Source organism: Chelonia mydas, chromosome 7 (genome assembly GCF_015237465.2).
Source record: "Chelonia mydas isolate rCheMyd1 chromosome 7, rCheMyd1.pri.v2, whole genome shotgun sequence".
Taxonomy (NCBI): Eukaryota; Metazoa; Chordata; order Testudines; family Cheloniidae; genus Chelonia; species Chelonia mydas.
Genome location: NC_057853.1, coordinates 83641973 through 83664657, shown reverse-complemented (window position 1 = coordinate 83664657; position 22685 = coordinate 83641973). Strand labels below are relative to the sequence as shown.

General features: G+C 46.2%; 1 protein-coding gene across 2 annotated transcripts in view; it reads left to right on the top strand.

Moving 5' to 3' along the window:
• Positions 1 to 22685, top strand: part of SPOCK2 (SPARC (osteonectin), cwcv and kazal like domains proteoglycan 2) — a 55945-nt gene that overhangs the window by 6297 nt on the left and 26963 nt on the right. Inside the window, exon 2 of one of the 2 annotated variants that reach the window (XM_007066746.4) lies at positions 19939 to 19947. The exons of the other annotated variant lie outside the window; for it this stretch is intronic. Coding sequence (XP_007066808.2) covers positions 19939 to 19947 — 9 coding nt within the window. The remainder of the gene's footprint in view (positions 1 to 19938; positions 19948 to 22685) is intronic. 2 annotated transcript variants of the gene reach the window in all.

Below are 22685 nucleotides of genomic sequence, written 5' to 3'. Positions count from 1 at the left end.
AAATTCCATTCCACTGCCCAAGATCAGCATTCTCACTGCTTTACCATTGTTCATTTCTTTCTACTTCTGGATTTTAAGGAGGGAGAATGCTTCACCAGTGTTGATTTTCACTGCACCAGGACACATGTTTTCTCTGCATGGGAATATCAGCTAGAGAAGAAAAAAATCACTGTGCCATGGTGTTCTGATTCTAAAACTCTATTTCATGGTGTTTGTTCCGATTGGAATTTAAAACCCAAGTGATGCCCATGTCGCTGCTGAACTGTGACCCCGAGTGCAGTTTTGCAATGATGCCAGGGCTGAGCCCCAGAAGTTCTACCAGGGACTCACAGCCTATTATCTCTTGTGACAGGATGTCAGTGTAAAGGACTGTGGACTCCCTAGTCCTGGCAATTAAATGTCCATACAGACACTCCACCCCTTCATTAAGATTAGGTTAAATGAAGATTTTAATGTTCTGTTGGTCATATCAGTCATGTCTGCCTTAGTTAAGCTTGGAAAGTCACACTCCTGCCTGCACACACAGGGACAGAGACTTGTGTGTAAGCACAGAGGCCAGCATAGATGTATAGCTCTGCCTATGGTCTAACGTCCCTTCCCCTTTAAACCTGGGTGTGTAAGTATATAGAGTCAATATAAATATATCGGAGGGATAAATACCACGGAGGGAGAAGAATTATTTAAGCTCGGTACCAATGTGGACACAAGAACAAATGGATATAAACTGGCCATCAGGAAGTTTGGACTTGAAATTAGACAAAGGTTTCTAACCATCAGGGGAGTGAAGTTCTGGAACAGCCTTCCAAGGGAAGCAGTGGGGGCAAAAGACATATCTGGCTTCAAGACTAAGCTTGATAAGTTTATGGAGGGGATGGTATGATGGGATAGCCTAATTTTGGCAATTAATTGATCTTCAACTATTAGCGGTAGATATGCCCAATGGCCTGTGATGGGATGTTAGATGGGGTGGGATCTGAATTACTACAGAATTCTTTCCTGGGTGTCTGGCTGGTGAGTTTTGCCCATATGCTCAGGGTTCAGCTGATCACCATATTTGGGGTCGGGAAGGAATTTTCCTGCAGGGCAGATTGGCAGAGGCCCTGGGGGTTTTTCGCCTTCCTCTGCAGCGTGGGGCACAGGTCACTTGCTGGAGGTTCTCTGCACCTTGAAGTATTTAAACCACGATTTGAGAACTTCATTAGCTCAGACATAGGTTAGGGGTTTGTTTCAGGAGTGGGTGGGTGAAATTCTGTGGCCTGCGTTGTGCAGGAGGTCAGACTAGATCATAATGGTCCCTTCTGACCTTAAAGTCTATGATTCTGTGATTCTATGAGTTGATGTCAGGATATTATAACCATTGCAGTGAATCTCGGTTAAAAACATGAGGTCTGCAGAGACTGTAAATTGCTCAAGCCAGATAACTGTGCTTTGAAGTCTCCACTGTTGCAGCCTGTGGAACTTGTAAAATAAGCTAAACAGCACTGGTTTGCCTCTCCCCAATACTAAAAAGAAAGTTATACTAAATGCAAAACATCCTAAAGCTTTCAAAATTAAGCCTCTAAGAGTCAGAAAATTCTAAAAGTTAAGGTCTCTCTTGCAACATCATCCCATCCACAGTCTGGGATAATTTTACAGGAGAAACCTTAATTTGTGGGATTTTCTGACATTGCAGTCACAGTATCCTATTAACATTAGTTATGTTGCTTTTATTATAATTATAGTATATATGAGATGGACTTTTATATAGAAAACTGTCTAGGGAAGTCTTTGGGCCAGATCCTCAGTTGATATCATGTAAACCTGCTCAGTGCTGTTGGAGCCGGAGGAGCTGTGCCAACTCACAATTTGTGTGTATAAAAATGTCAGCACATAAAAGGGAGCTCAAGTGAGCTCCCAGTCAGGCCGCAAAACCAAGTCCCCAGTGGGAGACAATGGGAAAGACAGCTGACTCTTCCTGAGGGAGTTTTGGTGAAATTGTGAAGTCAGCCAGCCCGGGGAAAGCTGTCAGTTGTCAATGGTGACCTCAGGCACAGACTATAGCTCTTTGTGTTTGCACTTGTACCTTCGTAGGAGGGTTATGGCACAATCTATCATGACCATTTTTTAACCCGTCAAAATGTTCAATGACTAAATGGCCCAGTTCGTATAACTTATTATACAATGTATTATTCTGATAGTCTTAATAAGGTACACGATATAATAACATTAATGCTGCATAGAGGGTGCACAGCTAGAAATCATAGAAAGTCAGCTCGGCAGCAGATGAAGATTTCTACAGCAGCTTTGACTTGGCTACATTACGCATCTGCTATGTTTTATGGTATTTGTTTCATGACACAAAGAGTAATATATTAAGCCACACATCTCACCTGGAATAGCAGTGTAGCTGCAATGGGGTAGCTGTTTTGAGTACATACCTAGGATCTTGGACAGGATCATACTTGGAGTGGCTAGCCTGTCCTATCACCCATGCCACCACGGTTACAGTGCTGTTTTTAGCATGCTAGCTTGCTCAGAGCTAGCATGGGTATGTCTGCTCAAGCTGGAAATTATTTCTCCCCAACCCCAGTGTAGATGTACCCAGGGTATCAGTGAAATATAGAACCCTTCCCATCTAGGTCACTGGCCAATATCCACACCAGGTCTGTAGTGACTGAAAGTTACCAGTTAATAGCTGTTTAGGAGGCTGTGTGAAATGAACTGGTGGCCTATGTCTAGTTCCCAGGGAAAGGTGTAATAAATAAATACCATCTGAACTGGCAGGGTATGCCTACACTGCAATAAACCCCCTTGGCTGGCCTGTAGCAGCTGATTTGGGCTCTTGGGGGTCAGACTGTGGGGGCTATAAAATTGCAGTGTGGACATTTGGGCTGGGGCTGAAGCCAATTACACTGATAAGGCAACATTTACGTAATTTACAAAAGCAAACAAATACCCCACTGATGGTGCCAGTCACCTCATCAGCACATTCCTGCCTAAAATGTGAAATTTTTCTGGGGAAGTGAAAAGGTTTTTTTTTTTCTTTTTTCCTTTCTCTTCATTTTCCTCCCAGTGTCCTTACTCTGCTCTAGAGCATCATTGTTTCCCAGTCATATTCTATGCCCTAGTTAAGAAGTAACTAAATATTTAATAATTTGCTGGAACAAACCCAAAAGCCCTGTCAGTCATGTGGAGAGCTTTGTGTTAAGAATGGGCAACAAGAAAGAGGGAGGATCAGAGTCCCTCAGCTCAGAGCTGTGGAGAGACATGTCCAGTTATGTGTGTTAGGTGACACTAGTGTATGCTGTAGCAGATCCAGAGACCATCCCAAACACCGTATTTGATCAACTATCACATATTTAAAGAGATTCTACTATTTTTCATTACTTGAGGATAGCACTGCCAGTCCTGTTGGTGGCCCCATTAGGCACTGGATGGGAGGCACCAGTCTCCCTACACACTGCCCTCTGAGAAAGACCTTCGTTTCCAAATCTGGCTAGTAGAACAGCAAAGGCAGAAGTTACATTCTATTCTATGGTCAAGTTCAAGGAGACCAAAGCAATCTGTACCCCTATCATATTTGGATGTTAACTGGTCACCTCTTGTGAGCAAAGCAAGATCTAAGACGGGTTTGACCTGGTCAATAACCAGGCTTTTGCTTGGTTGTGTGGGTTTTTTTTAAAGCCCTTGTTTTAAAGCCCTTTGGCCTCAGGGCTATGTCTTCCTCTGTTCCCCCATTCTGTTTGCACAAGGGGAATCTCACTGGCACTAACTGATTGAGGACTCTCCTGCACTTCCCCTCACCTTCCCAAAGCGAAAACCTAGTTTAGAGGGAGGAGCTCACCCCTTTAACTCTGGGTTTGCCATCCTTCCATTTAAAGCTTCCTCTCTTGATGGTGTCATATTGTCACGGTCCCTTCTTTTACAAGTTATTGAGGAACAGGTAGACATTGCAGAGACTCTGGGTTAGAGAGGATGGAGTATGCTGGGGAGCAAGAGAATGCAGTATATTCCAGCCCCAACTCTGGGGGACAAAAGGAGGTCACTGCCATGCACAAGCTCTATCCCTGTTGGGATTGTGGAGCAGGATTCCCCAACTACATGATGTAGCATGCAGAATTAATTCCGTACGCCTTCTGCATCCACCTAAAGAATTATGTGCTTCAGTGTTTGTGTGTTCATTGCGTGTTGGGGTGTTTTGTTTGTACGTTGGGGTCTGTACGGCTTATATGTGCTGGGAGGGACATTGGGGGGAGTGTGCCCATGGGGTATTTTCTAGGGATTTCATACGTCATTGACTCTACGTCATTGATTCTCAGGGGCTTCTGGAAGAGTATAAAATTAGGTGTGATGGAGAGAGCAAGGGGATCCCATGTAGACCCAGAGCTGGGATTTATCTGTGAGAAAGATAGGTTATGAGGAGATAGCCTCTTGAGCTTTATGTTAATGGGGATACATTTTAGAGACTGGATGGTTCATGGGCTTAGATCCATGAGATATGAGCTATTAGGTAATAGCTGTCAAAGACTCCTGAGACCGATTAGATCATTGAGTCCATCCCTGAACGGTGTGTATATGTGATGTTATACTTGATCTTGGCCAAGAAGCTGCAATAATCTGTTCTCTGTCCTCCGTGTTCTCAACCCCTCCCAGTTTAGTGTGGCCTACACATGTAATGAACATTCTGTCACTCCCCTCTCCCAGATCATTAGACCTAACTCTGACCCCTGTGGCATCCCTCTGTTCCTCCCACAGCTTGATATATTGCCGTTTGTCATCATTAACCTTTGTTTGCAGCCTTCAGGCATGTACCCATGCTCATTTCCAAGCCAAAATCGACTGGGCCACTGCAGATTTAGCAATGTGGAGAATACGAAAAGGGTGGATTAGCAGATGCTTTACTAATGGGGTAGCTACCAGAGCAGAAGGAGTGTTTGGCTGCTAAGGTGCCGTACTAATACATAGCATTGCCACCTCTCATTCTAGCCCCTCCTGCCTCAAACTTCACTGCGATCCAGAGTTCATGGAGATATTTTTACCAGGATTCATTCCATTGAGGTTTAAGTGCTTTCCTAGTAAATTGTAGCTACAACGAGTCCTCTGTGTAGTGAAACACAGAACGGCTTGGAAATACTGCTAATGTGACTGAGTTTCTAATAAGAACCTATGGCTGGTGTATCCAGTGGTGTCTGGTGTATCCAGTGGTGTTCACTGTACTCTTTTCCCCCGGGAATGGCCCCTGGTTTGGGGAATTCTGTTTGAGGTTACTGCCTTATATACACCGCTCCCACCACAAGGAATGTGTCTTCTGTGACCTCCTATTTTCCCCTGCTTTATGGCCCTCTGGCTCTGGCGATCTTGTGTCACAGCTGCCATATTTTTCACCAGGAAGGACTATCCAGGACTCTACTTGAGTCTGTCAGTATCACTGACTAAACTAGTTAGTGCAGAGTTGCCTTGGCCAATGTGAGGTGCTCCCTCCATCCAGAGACTGAGTTAGGTACGTCCACACCACACGTAGAACTGGTCTCCCATTCCAGGGAGGGGAGAGAATGGGAGCAGCACACCTGTAACTCAGACAGCACTGGGCCCAGCCATATATTCAGCAGTGAGCCCATTGATGGCTTCTAGAGACTAGTCAGGCTCTCACTATCAGTTCTGTTGGTGGTGGTGATTATTTTATTAATTTTTATTATGACACCTAGAGGTTTCAACCAAGATCAGGGCCCCATTGTGCTAGGCACTATACAGACACACCTCCGTTAACAAGCTTACAGACTAGACAGGGCAGACAAAGGAATGTTAGTCCTATTTTACAGATGGGGGACTAAGACATAAAGCCCACAAATTATAACTGTTTATTAGTTCCTTAGCTTTTCCGCTAGTTTTTTTCTAATTACTGGGTATTAAGGTTTGCTCACAACAGACTCATTAGTTCCTCCATCTACTCCCTCTTTTTGTTAATAACTACAGAGAAGCCGTAATTCTCTGTTTGAGACATCTTAACTCATTTCCATAGCAACAGTTTGAAGCCACAAAGATTAAACCATCAGTGAATTGTCTTTAAAAATACCTCTTAATTAAGAAAAAATGAAGGGATTATTGATAATTCATTTAGCCTGCTGGCTAGTAGAGAATTGGTAACTTCTGTCCTGAATCTGCCTTAGCACAAGATATTGCTTGTGATGGGCTCAGGTTCGCTCCATTCTTCTGTCGTCTTGTGCGGCTCATGGGACATCCCCAAGTTTGGGACATTGTACCATGAGGTTGCCCAGGGCTGTGAAAAAGCATCACAATGTGAGGCTGTTAAAAGCAGGTGCCCCCCCAGGCAAATTTATAAACATTCTGCATATAAATAGTTCTTACTTCTTGTTATTTATTTGTGTTACAGTAGAACCCAGAGGTCCCTTCCACGCTTGGAGTCCCATTGTGCCAGGCACTGTACCTACAGATACAAGGTCATTCCTGTTCCAAAGAGTTTGCAATCTAAAAAGACAAAATAGACAAAAGGTGGGAGAAAGGGATTATTCTTACCCCTATTTTACATATGGACAGCTGAGACACAGAGAGATGAAGTAAATCCATTCTCAGTCCCTTTGTATTTTTAAGACATGGACACAAGGGCATTAGGGTTTTTTTTGTTTTTAACTTAAATTTGTGGTATGTTAATATAGGAAAGGTAATAGATCTAACTGATACATATTTAGCAATAGAAGCTCATGTGCTTCTGTTTCTCCAAACTACAATGTACAGTTAAGTACAGACTGTCTTGCATACCTGGGCAGGGGAACCAAGTACAGTAACTTATACAAGTACTAAACCAAAACTGTCGAAATAATATTCTGCACTGTTATGACATCTTTCATCCAAGGCTCTCAAAGCACTTCATCAGATGATGATAATAAAACCTAATAACTAGATCCCTGTGCGGGTACAAAATTTGTATTCGCATCTGATCCACAATCCGCAAACATGGTCTGCGGATATCCACATGTGGATGGGGATATCCGCAGATATAAAGTGGATATCCGCAGAGTTGCAGGGCTCCACTAATAACTAGAACTGGTCGAGAATTTTCGGACGGAACAGTTTTCCATCCGAAAATGCTGATTCCACGGAATCAAAATGTTTCGAGGGAACTTGATGGTTGTCAACTTTTGATGAAATCTCCCTGCCTGCCTGGTTTCCTGCCATCCCACCAACCAATAACTGGCAGATAGGCTCCCTGTGCTGCACAGTTCTCTGCCTGCCCACTAGGCAAGTGGCCTGGCTCTGTGGGATATCTGACAGGCAGGCTGGGTGGGAAGCCTGCCCAGCTAGTGGGCTCTCTAGGCTACCAGGCTTTGCAGCTGTCCAGCTCTCAGGATCCCTGGCTCCCCAGCTAGCTGCTAGGTACTCCCTGGATCCCTGGCAGTCCACCTGGTGGGCTGTCAGGATGCCAACATCCAGCCTGTCTGGCTGCTTCCCTAGCAGGAACCTGGGAAGCTGGCCAACTGGGGAGCCAGGTCACCTGCTGTCCAGACTACGAGCCTGCAAGCAGAGAAATTCCATTTTGAGTCTCCCAAAATGGAAATTTTCTTTCCTTTCCCTCCCATAAAAATGTCTAGAGTCGTTTTTGTTCTGGTTCAGAATAAAACCTTTTTCAAAATCTCTAAACTTTCATGCAACAGAAATCTAGTTCCTGCCTCGCTCTCCTAAGAACTTCCTGCACGTAAGGGAAGATGGGTAAACCGAGGCACAGAGCGACTTAAGGGGGGGTGTTGTGTGAGGGTTGCAGTGGCCTTAGAAACAGACAGTTTTCATGCAAACATCCATGTTAATAACATGAAAGGGATGAGAAATACAGATCTGGACATCCCTCCATCCCATCCGTCCGTCGCCATGGTTTGTATTGTAGAATTATTTCTGACCAGAAATGCAAGGGACCAGCTGCTTCCTGAGAGCTGCAGCTGCTCAGCACCTCTGAAAATTGGGCCCACTGTTGCCAATGTGAATGTATTTCACCAGAGGGAACGGGAGTCACGTGACTTGTCAATGCAGCCCACTGCACTGCTGAGAATCTCATTTTAAAAGCCATTGCTGTCGTCTCTTCTCCATTTGGGAAGACAGCTCCTATTTTCAAGCAGTGCACTGACATTTGTTGTATGTTACAGCGATTATCAACCACTGTGGCTGGGTTGAGACTTCGGCTCATCTTTTCTGTTTCCCTTTCTTTTGCCTCCCTTCATTCATATGAATGGGGGGATGAGGAAGTTTTCAGTATCTGTCTGGAGCTCACTGAGATGTGCAGTGCACCTTGCTTCTCAAAGTCACTGTCTTCATGTTTCCTCTGATGTGCTTGAGTGCTGCTGTAATGGATATGCAGAGAGAGTGACCTCACTCAAGCAGAGTGCATGAGCTGGGAGCACATACCAGGCAGCATTAATTCCTTTCACTGAATTGCATCTGGCCAATGAAAGCTAATGCAGTGAGTCAGTGCTGCCCTGGGTTTTGCTCTTTCTTTGCACTTGGCTTCCAGGATATTTGGGGGTTATGTGTTTGTTTTTTATTGCCTTTCGTTTTTTACTCGTATCTCTGTCCAGCATGTCCTTTGTATTATTCATCACTCTTCTTTCTTTTTTTTTCTGTCACTTAATTTCTTTTTCTCTCTTCCTCTTTCATGCCTCTTCCTTTCTTCCTTTTCTTTATTTACTCTATTTTCCTTTAATCTCTCTCTCTTCCCCCTTCCCGCACTCTTTCCAAATACTCCTTTCAGTCAAGTGGAGTGTGCTGTTTCAGGGCACTCTGTGTGTCAGAATTAATAAACTGTTGGCTTTCCTCTTACACAAAGCTGGACAGAACTTCTAAAAGGTCTTTCCCTGAAAAGCCAGCATGAATAATATTTAAAATGGTTTCTCCTCTGGATGCTTGGAACCCCTCCTATGCCACGCTGTGTGTTAATGTCCATTGCTGTCCTCTTTTGTTACCGTTAATGTTGTTTCATGATTCTTCGGAGGTTTAGATCTTGCTCCATCTTTGTGTTGCCAGGGCTCCTAACCCATAGTTCTTTCAGGGGGCCAGAATGAGCAAGCACTTTCTCAGCCGTGCAGTAATTGAGCGCAGGAGAGCACAGAGAAAGAAGATCTGCTTTGCCCCAGCAAGACACTGCTGTGTTGACTCTTTCCATTCAGAGAGGTTGCAGTTACCCTGTTGTACTGATTAGAGAAGTGTGGAACCTTGGAGTGAGACCGAACAAACCTGATTTTTTTAAAAAAATAGGACTAATAAGTGCCCTGCTGAGACTGCATGATATGTCAGCATCATTATCTAATGCAATGCAGGGCTTTTTGAGCTACTGTAATGAAATAAAAGAAAGTCTCTACTTTCACCTCTGTCCTGTGCTTATCTGCTTCTCATTTTAAAGCATATGCAGATGATCAGCCAACCAACAGAATCAATAGCTTGTTCCCTGTGTGTGTGTGTGGCGGGGGGAGGTGGCGTTAAAGTGACCCTGGCGCTAGTTTGAAGGTGCTGGATTGATATCCTTGGTGGCCTGAATCCTCTGTCGGGTGTGTACCAGCAGAGCTGGTAATTCAGGCTTTTGTGAATGGTACCCTATGCTCCCTACTTCTGTGATGAACTTCTCTGCTGGGACCTGGTGTATTGCTGTTGGCTCCTACCCACTGAGTCATGTACCATAATGGACTGGTACAAACCCCTGTCTTGTCATCATGAGTCTGTGGTTTGGAGCAGCCAAACATTCAGGAAGGATTATAGTGTGCACAAGTGGTGAGAGGCACCAGCAGTTACTGCCTGATACCAGTCCAAAACTTGTGCTATACATTGGGACAGTTGCCTGAAAATGTTGGGGAGCCCTGGCCTGTTCATCCATAGAGTGGATAATGCAGGGGGCCGTTCAAGTGCAGGCTTCCCCTACACCTCTCTCTTCCTAGCATGCCTCAGACCTGTGTTAGAGAGATTGCTTGTAAAGTGAGACAGTATTTCAGCCTTCAGGCCCACTGAGTCCATAGCATCTGTGTTAAGGCTGCCCCAGGGATACTAGTTGTGATCTCATCTATCTAATGACTATGGTTGTCCATCAGAAATTGGAGAGAGCTACCAGCTAGTTTTAAATAGGCCACTAACAGACCTCTATTGTTAATGACTTTCAGTCATTACTGATCTGGCCATGATTGGAAACTCAGCTGACCTAGAGGAGAAAGGCTCTGTTTCTCGTTACTGATCCTTGAACCATCCAGTCTACAAACTGCTCCATTATTTTTTTTGCTGGGGAAGTTCTGTACCTATTATTTTAAAATAATATATTTAGTGAGGAGGAGGGAAAAGTAAAAGATGTGCAGGAGTTTTATGATCTCAGCATGTGCGAGTACTATGGTATACGACTGTGCACCCAATTTTAGGTTGCTTCTGAGAGGCTTGTGGATTAATAACTAACTGATAGCAATTGGCTGCCAAACTCTATTTTCCTTCTTACTAACCAGCAGCAGAGCTGATTTCCAAGCTAACGGTTCCAGTGTAGAGACAGTGAGTGTTCAGTATAACACAGCACCCTAGATCTTTCAGTCACCTCCTCTGCCAGCCTCCCTCTGTCCATCTGGAAGCACACCTGCAAAGGAGATGTCTGGGGTGTGTGTGCACATCTTGCTGCAGCCAGGGGGCAGAATCCATCACTTACTGTAGTGCTAAGCACCACTGAAGACTTCTTGAGTACCCCAAGACTCCCATCCCGTCAGACCAAGTGTAGACTGACCAGGTTGGACTTTATAGGCTCTTCGTCTGTGTAAGTTACATAATTATTTGTGAAACATTTCTCATTGCATTTCTGAGTGTCCAGCAATTAACTGACAATTGAGAGCAACAACTGGGCAGTTTTCCCCTTGCAAAGGTGAGAGGGAAGGGAGTTGAGCAAACTCCATGGCATTTTGCTTTGTAACTACCCTTCTTTGTCTCCCCTGCTGTGTTTTCCTTTCCTTAATCTCGTGGATGCCAGCAATAGTTGAATGTTGAAATGTTTGTTTTGAGTTGATAACCTGATAAATGAGTACATCAAAGGCATGTCTCTCCTTGTGACTGAGCAGCAGTCTATCAATACAGAGATATTCTTCACCAGCACAATGCAGCATCTGATTTCTCTGCAGTCCTAGTCAGCACCACAATAAATAAACCTTTGATTTCATCTTAAATATAAATGTTGCATTCTAGATCTAGACTGTTTATCCCGACAGGATGGGGTTGAGGTTCCTGCTCTTCTGCATAATTGCTTTTCACCTCCTTAGAACTGCAAATAAACAAGGGATTTTTTTTTTAAAAAAAAAAGAGCCCAACCTTCCTTTTAAAAAGAATAATGGTGGTTTTATAATGTAGGTTCCACTAACCTGTTCTTAGGGCCCTCCCTCAGTAGGGCAGAGTGCCTAGACTGAATGGGGTTTTGTTATTTCCTTTTCACACCGCTCCTCCAGTCTCCTGATCTAAGAAGAGAAGCAGCCAAAATCATAAACACTTGTGCATTGCTGCTGATGCAGTCTGCCTGACAAATTTCCACCTGAGTGGAGGCTGCATTTAAGTGGTGGGTAAAGTGATCTCTTTGTATGGAGTCTGTGAAGCACTTCAAGGTCCTTTAGGATGAAAGGTGCTGTAGAAATGTCAGGTGTTGTATGTGAGAGCTCGGTACCGACAGTGCATGTATTTCGGTGTGATCTACACTGGCACAGCTTTGGCTTGTAAGCTGCAATGGGGGAAAATGTTGAACTGCCAGCAACATACCAATCTTGGGAATTTTGACAGCAAGGAAGCCTGTAGCAGCAGCTACTATGTGTGAGTTCTGGCAGTCCTGGGATTGCCTTCCTCCCCCACTCCCCTGAGGATGTTATGTAACCAGAGGCTACTGATGCTCCAGGGAGGCCAATAATGTTGCATGGCGTCCTTGTCTGTCTATATTAGGCTACATCAAGGGGTAATTGTCCTGGATGAGGGGCTGCAAAGTTAGTGAGAGGAAGAGCAGAAATACAGTAGCAGGAGTGCCACAACATGGGAGCAGAGAGGGGCAAAGCCCCCTGCCCACTCCCCCCAGCTCCCAAGACATTTGGTAAAATTTTGTCCCTCGTCTGGTAGTGCTGCTGCAGCAGCCTCAGAGACAGCTTAGTGCCAAGCCAGCGGGTCTTCTCCCCGTGTCCATAGAGAATGGCAGCGGCAGAGGAGCTGGGGCTGCAACTGCTGCTGGCTGGCAGGGGTAGTGCTGCCTCTCCTGGGCTCCCCACATGCTGCCTGCGGGGGAGAAGGGTGCTGGGGAGCTGGCTGTGTATGAGTGGGGGATACCAAGGAAGTGGCTCTCGGGGTGCTGGTTCTGGGGAGAGGTGGTGGTAGCCTGGCAACGGCATTGCCACTCGTAGACCTTTTAAATGGCACTGGCTGTGCAGGCCCCACTCAGGTGCCCAAACTCCGCCACCACTTCCTAGTAATTCATGGGCAAGGCAGGCTCAGTCCCAGGCATCTGGCTGAAGTGAAGGACCCAGCCTGGCCACCAGGGGGTTGGCACAGAAAAGCACCAACCCCACCCAGCAATTCAGCTTCATGGCAGATCTGGTAAGGCCCACCCCTGCCCCCCTTCTTTGTTGGCTGCAGAATTGCTGTTTAGTTAGATGCAGCCCACTCCACCCCTGCCCCCTTGAAGCCCCAAGTAGTGCCCCTGATAGTCAGAGCCACTGAAAAGGGTGTAGATAAAGCAGAAGAGGGCTGGGAAAACAATATACTTGTCCACACCTAGACCAATCAATATGGGCCAGCAAGCCAGTCTCCTTTGCATCTACAGATATCACTGTCTGCGTAATTGCTAAATTACTGTCTGAGTAATTGCTAAAAAAATCTTTTCAGGATTAAAAATGAGGTACTAAGGAGCCTCTTTTCTGTGTGTCTCTTCTCTGACTGTCAGTCTTTGCTGTTCTTGGAAGCTGCTGTTAAGTGTCTTATGAAATGCAAAGAATCCCAAGAAGATGGCATTTACTTAATTTAAAAACTGGAAACTGCGATTTGATCTGGCGAGGCGTGTGTGGCAGAACCCACTGTGATTTCCGTTGCAGCCAGTCAAGGAATATCCAGCAGACCAGGAACTGGAAGGAAGCCCTGAGTCACTGTCTGTAGGCACAAAGGGAGGGGTTAGAAAAGGGTCCTCCTGGGATGGGGTGCGGGAGAGCTATTTCAGTTGGGCCCCCACAAGTCAAGCTGGATTGTTACTTTGTCCAAAGTCTAAACCAAAACTGCCCTTCCCTCAACCAGGCCCAGCGGGTAGGAGTGTGTTGAATGAAGACAGGTGAGTGAGTATTGCCCGGGCCTTGTTCCAGGACAGGAGAGCTGACAGGAAAAAGGACTCATGGCCCAGCAAGCTGCTTCTTTTAAACATTTGACAGGTTTGATCTTCACCCTTTATTTCCATCATGGGAAGAACATGAAATTGGAGGGTGGTGGTAACCCCCAGGTCCCTGTCCCTTCCCTGTGTTGTAACCAGCATAGCTCTGTTGAACAGACATGCTGGTGAAAGGTGCTGGCTTGACGGCCACAGACGACTGAAATCTTCTCTTCCTCCATGGAACAGGGAGAGCAGCAGAGCAACCTTCCACATGCTGCCTTGCTAAAGTGCCTCAACCCTGAGCGGCAGGCACCACTGCTGAGGGTGAGAGGATAGTTCAGTTTCCATCTCTGAGCTGAGGCTACCACTTTAAGACATGGAGGACTGTGAATCAGGAACTGCACTGGAACCACATGGTCTTTTCACAAAGGACTCATCGTCTGGCAGCTGGTCACTACTGACTTGGAGTGGATTTGAACAGGTGACTAGGGGGTGAAAGGCTCCCTGTGCCATTACCGATCTTGGCTCCCTCCTGTGGTGGCACCATGTTTGGCTGTTAAGAGGACTCTACTCAGTGTGTAATAAACGCATGTTCTGGCACCAAAGTGGCAGAACTTTTAAGACCATTTGAAAGGAAATGCAGGAATCTCCTTAGGAAGTATAATCATGCTATTCAGAATCCATCACCGCACGAGATGGCTTGTGGTCTGATAAATGCACACAGAGCTCTGAACTACTGAATGCACTTTACCAATGGCACTAAATAGCTCAGCTGCTGGGAGGAGTAGCAGGGATAGAGCTGATCTCAGATCAATAATACAAAATGGAATGGATGCAAGCGAATAGCTGCTTCAATGTGATACTGCAGCACTGGCTCACTCTGTCACCTGGTCTGCATGCTACAGTACATCCCTGGGGAGTATATGGGCTGTTGCAATTAACCACATCTAGTGGTATCTGCTGGAAAACATTCCCTCTTTTTGCTGCCCACCCTGCACCTTTCTGAGCTGGGAAAAGTGACTCGAAACTCCCCTTCCAGAATCTCCTCCCATTCTGTCCCAGTGCTGTGCCTCTTCAGGAGGTGCCTAGCTGGACAGCTCCTCAGTGATGCTGGACAGTGTAGTGGCATTAGTCAGCCATTCTGTCCTGAGGGGGTGTAGGGATTGTCCAAAAAAAAGCCTACTGCACTCCTAAGAAAGGGGGTCCCCCAACAGTGTCTGTGCTGTGGCCATTACCTTCCACTCTCAAGAAACTCAAGGTCAGAGCTTCTTGTCTGAACTCACTCTCTGACATCCCCGTAAAGGGAAATTCAAGTAGAGGAAGCTAATGGCTACTTGCCCCATGTTCTCAAAGGCTCAGCAGGCTCTTGTAGTTCATCAGTTATCCCAGGTTGGACGGGTGACTGTTGTTTCTACTCTGACCAGTGTCACAAAGAAAATGCCCAGCAAAACAGCTACTGAAGGGATACCCCTCCACCTGCGACTCGTGGAGTGAGGATAAATAATGGGGCAGTGAGGGGTAATGAGTGGATTTCTGTCTCCTTTCCATCTTTCTGTGTCTAACACATGTAGATAATTGGCCTGTGCCTCTACAAAGTCTCTCTGCCTCTGGAAGGTAGCATACATAAATGGCAGCTGCGGTGTGCCAAATGTGCACAGCTGGATGTGATGTCATTGCTGATACATCTGGAACAATATCTGCGTTGCCCTGGGCATGACTTAGGATGTGATAGATCCATTGGCAAGAGAGAGCCCACACCCAGTGAGGGAATATCTTATTCTGCTTATTTCTCTCCTCTCTTCTGATCTCCCATTCACCATTTATCTTCTCTACTTTCCTGTTTTTATTTCCTCTCTTCTCCCCTAGCTCTTATTGTGATAGAGTATTTTGCCCTCTATTCTCTGAAATAGGACATCGTTTTCTCAAACTCTTTTTGTTTACAGTAGGGGAGCATTAGAAGCATTTGATGTTTTGCTATGTACTAACAAATCAAGGGGTTTTCTTTTTAACTTTGCCATGTGGAGAAATATTTTTTTTTAATTCTTCTGAAGTCCTGAATGTGATGCTTCTGGATTGGAGGAGGCAGTGAGCATTCCCAGCATCCTCTCCATGGCCTTTGTTCTGGTTCCAGACTTCCCTTCCATAGCACGAGATCAGGCACAGTCTCTTTTCTGTGTTTTCAGCTCCTGAGGGAGCTGCTGTCTCAAGTGACCTACACTGTCAACAATCCTTCCGCCCCTCCCCCCCCCATTCCCAAGCATAGAATGTGACACAAACAAAAGTGCTGGCTCACAGGTTTTATTTAAATAATCTCGTACAGTCTGAAAATAAACCTCCACAAGAACTAGGCAGGGACTGACTAAATCCCCGGCAGCATGAGCTTAGTGATGGCATTTGAAAGAGACTTGGTTTTGGGGACTTTCCAACGTGCACATAGTACGTTACTGCTTTATTGTGTATAGCATCTTCCATGCAAAATGCTTCCTAAAGCTGTGTGCAGAGTTAAATAACAAAGCTGCAGAGAGGTGTAATTGCCAATAGCAAAAGGAGAGAGAAATTCTGAGGTAGGAGAGAGAGACATTAGATGCAGGATTTCACATCCAGATGAAGAAGGAGAGTCAAGGACAGGTGGAATTGCAGGAGGCCACTCCCAACATCTGGAGCTGCAGAGGAGAAGAAGACACTGGCACCAACACTGTCTGGATTGTATGGAGGGACAAGAGAAGGTGGAGGCTATACAGGTGGAGGGAGAGAAGAGGAAAGTGGTCAAGAGCCCAGATTCTTCTTTTGTGTGTTGGAATAAATTGGGACCGACTCCACTGAAATCCATGTGTGAAATTACACCTGTGAAAAATGGGTTTAAGTGCGGGGAGCTGTGTGATGCACTGGACACTTGTGTGTTCGTTGTTTAATGTTCACAGAGAAAAGTTCTTGTCCCCCTGACAGTGCCAGCCTCAAGGATAATTCAGGAAAGTGTGGGCTCTCCCTCCCCTCCCTGTTCAGGCATTAGAGAGTGAGCATTCCTTCCCCATCCCATCCAGCTGACAGTGAGTGCTCCCTTCCCTTTCTCCAGCTCACCCCATCTACCTGGGTGAGGGCTCTTTTCCCTTCTCTGCTATTAGATCAGAAGTTGTCCATTTTCTCTTTCTGACAATTTACTAATAAGCCTGGTGCAAAACAATTACAAGAAGGTGTGCTTGGGGTATTAATGAACCACCATTGATTAATTTATTACACATACGCACACAGACCCGCTTCGACTACTGGCCCATCCCCTTTCTCTGGCAGAAACCAATGCCTGGTGCTTCAGAGGATGGTGAAGCTCCCCCCTCCCAATATAGGAAAGTGTTTGTGTCAGGCTGCATGCAGCAGTTGCATTCTTTCTGGGCCTGTGCCCTGCTCAGCTTACATCGGTGGTGTCTTCTCATGGTTGGTGGTGATACAGAGGGTGCTTTGAGAGGGCTTATCCCATGTCTCCCCCATGATAACATGCTGCACTGTCACAGCAGCCACGAAGCTGGCCTCTGCAGCATATCACCCTGGCAGCACTGCAGCCATCGCTGTGCTGCAGATGGCACTCAGCCTGCCCTTGACTGCATCCTTTTGCCTTCCTGTATCAGTGCAGGGCACTGCTCAATACTGGCTCAGAGATACACTGTCTTTCCAAAAAGGCTCCTGCTGATTCAGCCTTTCCGAGAGCCATTTCCAGTCCCACCTCAGCGAGTGACCCTGAGAGGGCAGCTGGCTCCACAATGCAGCAAGCCACCAGCTTCTCAAAGAAGTTCATTTGCTCGCTTGGCAGAGCTCCTGCAGGGTGGCAGTGTGCCACGTCTGATGATGTGCCGTTTCCTTTGGTGAGAGGGGCACTGTTTGTTATGCTTTGTGTGCTCGGCGGATTGGGGTCATTGAACATGCTCACAGTGGGAGTGGAAAGGGTTGGAGGTCCTTAGTGTGTTCAGTAGAAAAGACATTGGTTTTGTCCTGCCTCTGCTCTGTATTGCCATCCCCACAAAGAGCGCCGTTGGCAGATGGGACACACAATGCCTTTGAGCCTATCGCAGCATGGCTGCGTCAATCCAGCTCTCTTAGTCCAAGATTCCAGCTGTGTGGAAACCTGCCAGCATCAGGAGGAGGAGGAAGTGGTTTGAGGCTTGGCGAGGGAGATAAATAACACTGGGAAAGTAAGAAGAAGAGTCATGAAAGAGGTGCTTGCAGGCTTGGAAGAGAGTCCCCCAAGCAGGAAAGTGTAGAGATGGATGGTTCCTTTAGAGACTGAACAAAGGGGCAGGTTTCCTGTTAGGTTTCCTGTTAGGAGGTGTCCTATAATTGTATGCCTGCTGCTATTCTCACTAGACAGATATAGTGCTATTTGAAACCTTATGGATTTAGGACCCAACCTGGGACCACACTGCCCATGCTGATCTCCCTTAAAGGGGTCCTTTTTTGTTTGCTCGTTTTTGAACCTCTCAGAAAGTAAAGTTCTGTTATCCAGAAAGGTTGGGGTTCTGTACTGAGAAACTGTGCATTGTCTGAGCTATCGGAACAAACAGCCTGGGTCTTTTTAGCAAGACAAGGAAAAGGAAACTGGGACAGATAGTGTCTGCATCTCTGTGTGTGCATGTTCAATTATAGCAACGTACGTGTGTGTGTGTGTGTGTTTATTAGAGACACAGAGGTCACTCTAGTAGTCTCATTTAAACTATTGAGAGAGAAAATGAAGCCAGTGTAAAGATGCAAATATTCTACTAGCAGAATGGCTGGAGGGAATGAGGAATTTTTTTAAAGGTATGTAGTTCAGGTATTTGACGGCCTTGCACTGCACGGAGTTGACTCGTGTAGCTCCTGAATTTGATACTGGGTTCTGCCAGGCCTGACTACAAGGGAGGGGAGGGATAGGTCAGTGGTTTGAGCATTGGCCTGCTAAACCCGGGGTTGTGAGTTCAATCCTTGAGGGGGCCATTTAGGGGTCTGGGACAAAAATTGGGGATTGGTCCTGCTTTGAGCAGGGGGTTGGACTAGATGACCTCCTGAGGTCCATTCCAACCCTGATATTCTACAATTCTATTGTAATATATTTGTCTCTGCAAGCGGCCAAGGGGCAGAGGAAATAGCAGGGCTGACTCTACCAGACAGCTAGTCATTTAAGGGAGCACTATGTATGGGGCAGTGAAACACTTGAAGACTGTGTAGATGACTGTGGGTTGGCAGGGATAGACATTTGCCAGTTTGCCTGGCAGAACCCCTGCATCTGGGCTTTGAAGCAGTAATGAGAAGCCCCAGGTGACAGCATGCTCCTGACAGCTGCAGTATTCTTATAGGACCCAACTGCATCATACAGTTCCTGCATCATCATTCCTGAAGGCAGCTCAGGAAGTCCCTTTGTGATGTACCTGTATGGTGGGTTCATGGTTCACTAGGGATGTGGATGTCCCAGAGATGGGCTGAGCTAAAGACCTATACCTAATCTCTCCCTTACAAATTGCTGACAGATAGTTGCATCTAGAGAATATGTTGTTACCAATCTGTGACCTTCAAAGGCTGGAGTTGCGTAGGATGCCATGTCTTATCACAGCCTTGTTTTGCTCAGCCCTGTCCAAGTGCACTAGCAAGAGCTTCTCTAGCATCAGCCCCTTGCTTAGAGGCTCTACGAGAGGGTGGCATCCCCCAAGTCCATTTTGTAGAAATATAGGATTTCTCTTGGCTTTCTTCCCATTTGGAATAAATGTGAAGCCTACATAGGAGCCAGCTCTTCTCCTGAGCTGAGCTGCAGCTGCTGATATGACATGTGGTATGGCTGATATCAGCCCCCAGGGCTCTTGGACATGTCAGAATGGAAGATTAACACTGGAGCTGTGGATGGTGCGCTAAAGAGAACAGCTGTGACCAAAGGGGCAGGGACATCCATTTTACCAGGAGCCAAGTAACATCCTGTGACAGCAGTAATTTGGCTTAAATCAGTAAAGAAGTCTCTTGCAATAGAATATTGGTCACTGCCAAGCCTCCTAATGATACCGTCCCCCTCCCCTATATTCTAAAATGTCCCTTCCTGGGTGTATGAGAAGGGAGTTGGCATAACAGGAGAGCAGTCAGGATTTCATTGCCTGCAAATATGCCATAATTTTTTTGTTTAACGTTATTTTATTTCAGAGAGACTGCAGAACAATAGAAAGGTACTTATATTACTGTGAAATCTGCTGTATGAAACATTACATCCATCTGCTAAAACATCACTGTTTCTGTCCCAGGGCTAACCATGAAGTGTTGGGAGCAGTGCTGCAGCTTGCACTAAGCCCTGAATTATCAGCCTTTGCCTTAATTTTTGTTCCTTGCAATCAAATTCCATTGTTGCCATTGTGACAGAAGTACAATTTAATAAATGCAAAGTAGGAAAGCAAGAAAAGATGCATTGGGGGAGTCTTTATAAAAACACATCACTTGGAGGAAATGAATTATGACTTTTCAGGGAATTTAAACAAAGAAATACTGTCTGTGTGATCATAAACCCAGCCCTTTCTTGCAGCTTGAGCTCTGGCAGTGTCGGTATATTTCATGTGTGTTCTCTTCTCTCTCTCCTTTTGTTTTTTCACCTCCTCTTCTGCTGTGGGCTGAATTCCCAGGAAGTGGAGGTTAGTATCGATTTTTGAATCTGGTTTCATTTAATCTTTACAGGGCATCTGTGTCATGTTCCCTGTGTTCTCCACCCCAGCTCCCTCCCTCTAGTTTTAGTTTATCAGGAGAATATTTTGAGTTGATTTGAACAGTTGCATGTTGCATGAAGTATGGCCAGGATGAGTGTGTGTCTGTGTAGAGCCCTGCAAATCTGCGGATATCTGTGGACCATTTTTGTGGATCATGGATGGATGCGGATCCAAATTTTGTATCTGCACAGGGCTCTATGTATGTGGTTGCTTGGGTATATGTGAGTGTGTGCCTATACATATGCACATATTCATATTGACCCCCATGCAGAGGGCCACTTAAGTGGGAATGAAATGATGCACAAGCCTGCTGCTGGCCCTCTGCGCAGGGGTGAATTTCATCCTGAGAAACTGTATATGTAATCATCACCACAAGATGGAGGGCACTACTGATGGAATTGAAACAGCGTCTATCAGAGAGGATTGTTGTTACATATTAAGCATCGACAGTGCTCAGCAGTGTATAAAAGTCTAGGAAGACCCTGTTCCTGCCTCAAAGAGTTAATAATCTAAATAAGCCCAGACAGTTCAAGACGGACCTCTCAAAGAAGAGCATTCTACAGGGTAGTGAACTCCTAGTACCAGAGACTGAATTTCCTTACTGGAAGGGACAGTCAACAACACAGTTGTTCAAAGGGTGTGGAGTGTATGATCTACTGTAAATTAACACAGGCCATCAGGGCACTTCAGAGAGTCTTTCAAGAATGTTTGTTCATGGATGGCAAAGGTAAGAGACCTGCAAGGAGAAACCCATTCTAGTGCTGACATTACAAATGAGATGCACATCAGTACTCTCTTCCAGGGCCTGGATTCATTTAAAGATTAAACCCCTCCCTTCCCTCGTGTTTTTGTATTCTCTGCATTTGATTCTGTGTATATAACATATTAAAGGCCAGGGTAATCAATTATTTTTTGTCAAGGTCCACATTTCTTGGTCAAGGTATAGCCAAGGTCCAGACTCCAGAGAAAATAATAACAATAATGATAATAAATAAATAAAAAGGTGTTTGCAGTCTGTTCAAAAGCATCCAGGGGTCTGGATTTGGCCCACGGTCCACCTATTGACTACCCCTGTTAAAGGAGAACAGCACCAGTGATTGTGATGGGGCTGTTAACTGTTGGTAACTTTCCAAATCTGGAGACTGTCAAGACACAAGGGAAGGATTGACATTTAACCGTTGCACAGCATGGGGAGGAAGTGTGGCTAGAGCAGGGAACTGCAAGTCAGGACGAGGGGCACCAGAAGCTGGGGGTAGAGAGAGGACTGGGAAGGCTTTGCCCGACACATGAGGTAAAATGTTGTCCCCCAGCTGGTAGTACTGCTGGGGCCTCAGAGGCAGCGCAGTACTGAGCCAGCAGGTCTTTGCCCCCCTGCCCACAGAGAACAGCAGGGGCGCAGGAGCTTGTGCTGGTACCGCTGCCAGCAGTCAGGAATGGCACTGGCTCTCCAGGGCTCCCCACGCACTGTTTGTGTGGGAGGGGGATACCAAGGAGCTAGCTCTAGGGGTGCTGGTCCCGGGAGAGGTGGTGGTGGCCTGGGCAACAGTGTTGCCACTGCCAGGCCATTTTTTACTGTGCAGGCCCCACTAGGAGCCTGAACTCTGCTGGAACTTCCTGGTAATGCCTGAGGTGGTGCGAGGCAGGGCCAGGCTGGCTCAGTCACAGGTGTCCGGCCAGAGTGAAGGGCCAAATCAGGCCACCAGAGGGCACTGGTGCTGATTAGGGGGTTGGCACAGAAAAGCATCCATCCTGCCCAGCAATTTAACTTTGAGGCTCAGGATCAAATCCGGTAAGGCCCATCCCCACCCTCCCTCTTGAGACCCAGGCAGTGCCCCTGGTCAGGACTCCTGGGTTCTATTCCCAGATCTTCTGACTTGCTGTGTGACACTAGGCAAGTCGCTTAATCTCTGCACCTCAGCTTCACCCCCCACAAAACATGAACTTTAGACCTATTGGGTCTGGTATTATTCCTTTAATTTTCTTATTTTTATTGCACATCTGACTTTTATCCTTTATTCTCCATTTCCTTGCCTTAATAGTAGTGTTGCTTTTCCCTGGAAATCTGTGGAAAGACTCTACTGCCCTTTTGCTTGGTGTGGACAGAGGCTGCTGTCATGGATGGGCTGGGGAGCGTGGAGAAGCAGTGAGGGACCTCAGTGCTGAGCCATCACAAATGATCAATCACTTTTCAGGATGAGGGAATCAGAGACAAAGGATGTGTGTTTTTTCTTCCCAAGAATTGTACCTCGTTCAGCACCTTAAGAAACGGGATAGAATCTAGCCAAGCAGCATGCTGACATTCTAACAGCTGTGCTTCATCTGAGATGCAGATAACTTTTCCTGCCACTTCCAAGCCATGACCTGATGGCCCCTTACAATGCAATGATGCTGGGGCAGCAAGCAATGTACTACTATGAGTGTATGGAGGTCCCTGCACAAAGGAGGTTAGGGCAGTAAGTCCCTGACGTTCTAAACTGTAGACTCCCCCTCTTGAATATGTTTGTGTAAATGCACCAGGTGAATTGGGAAAATGCAGATACTCTGCAGGTCTTCACAGGTGCCTTAGAGACCGTTAACCCCAGTTTGAGGTTAGGGCATCAGACTGCTTCTGCCTCCCATGTGCTGAAGCAAGATTTGCACCTCTCTGCAATGAGGCAAGAATTTAT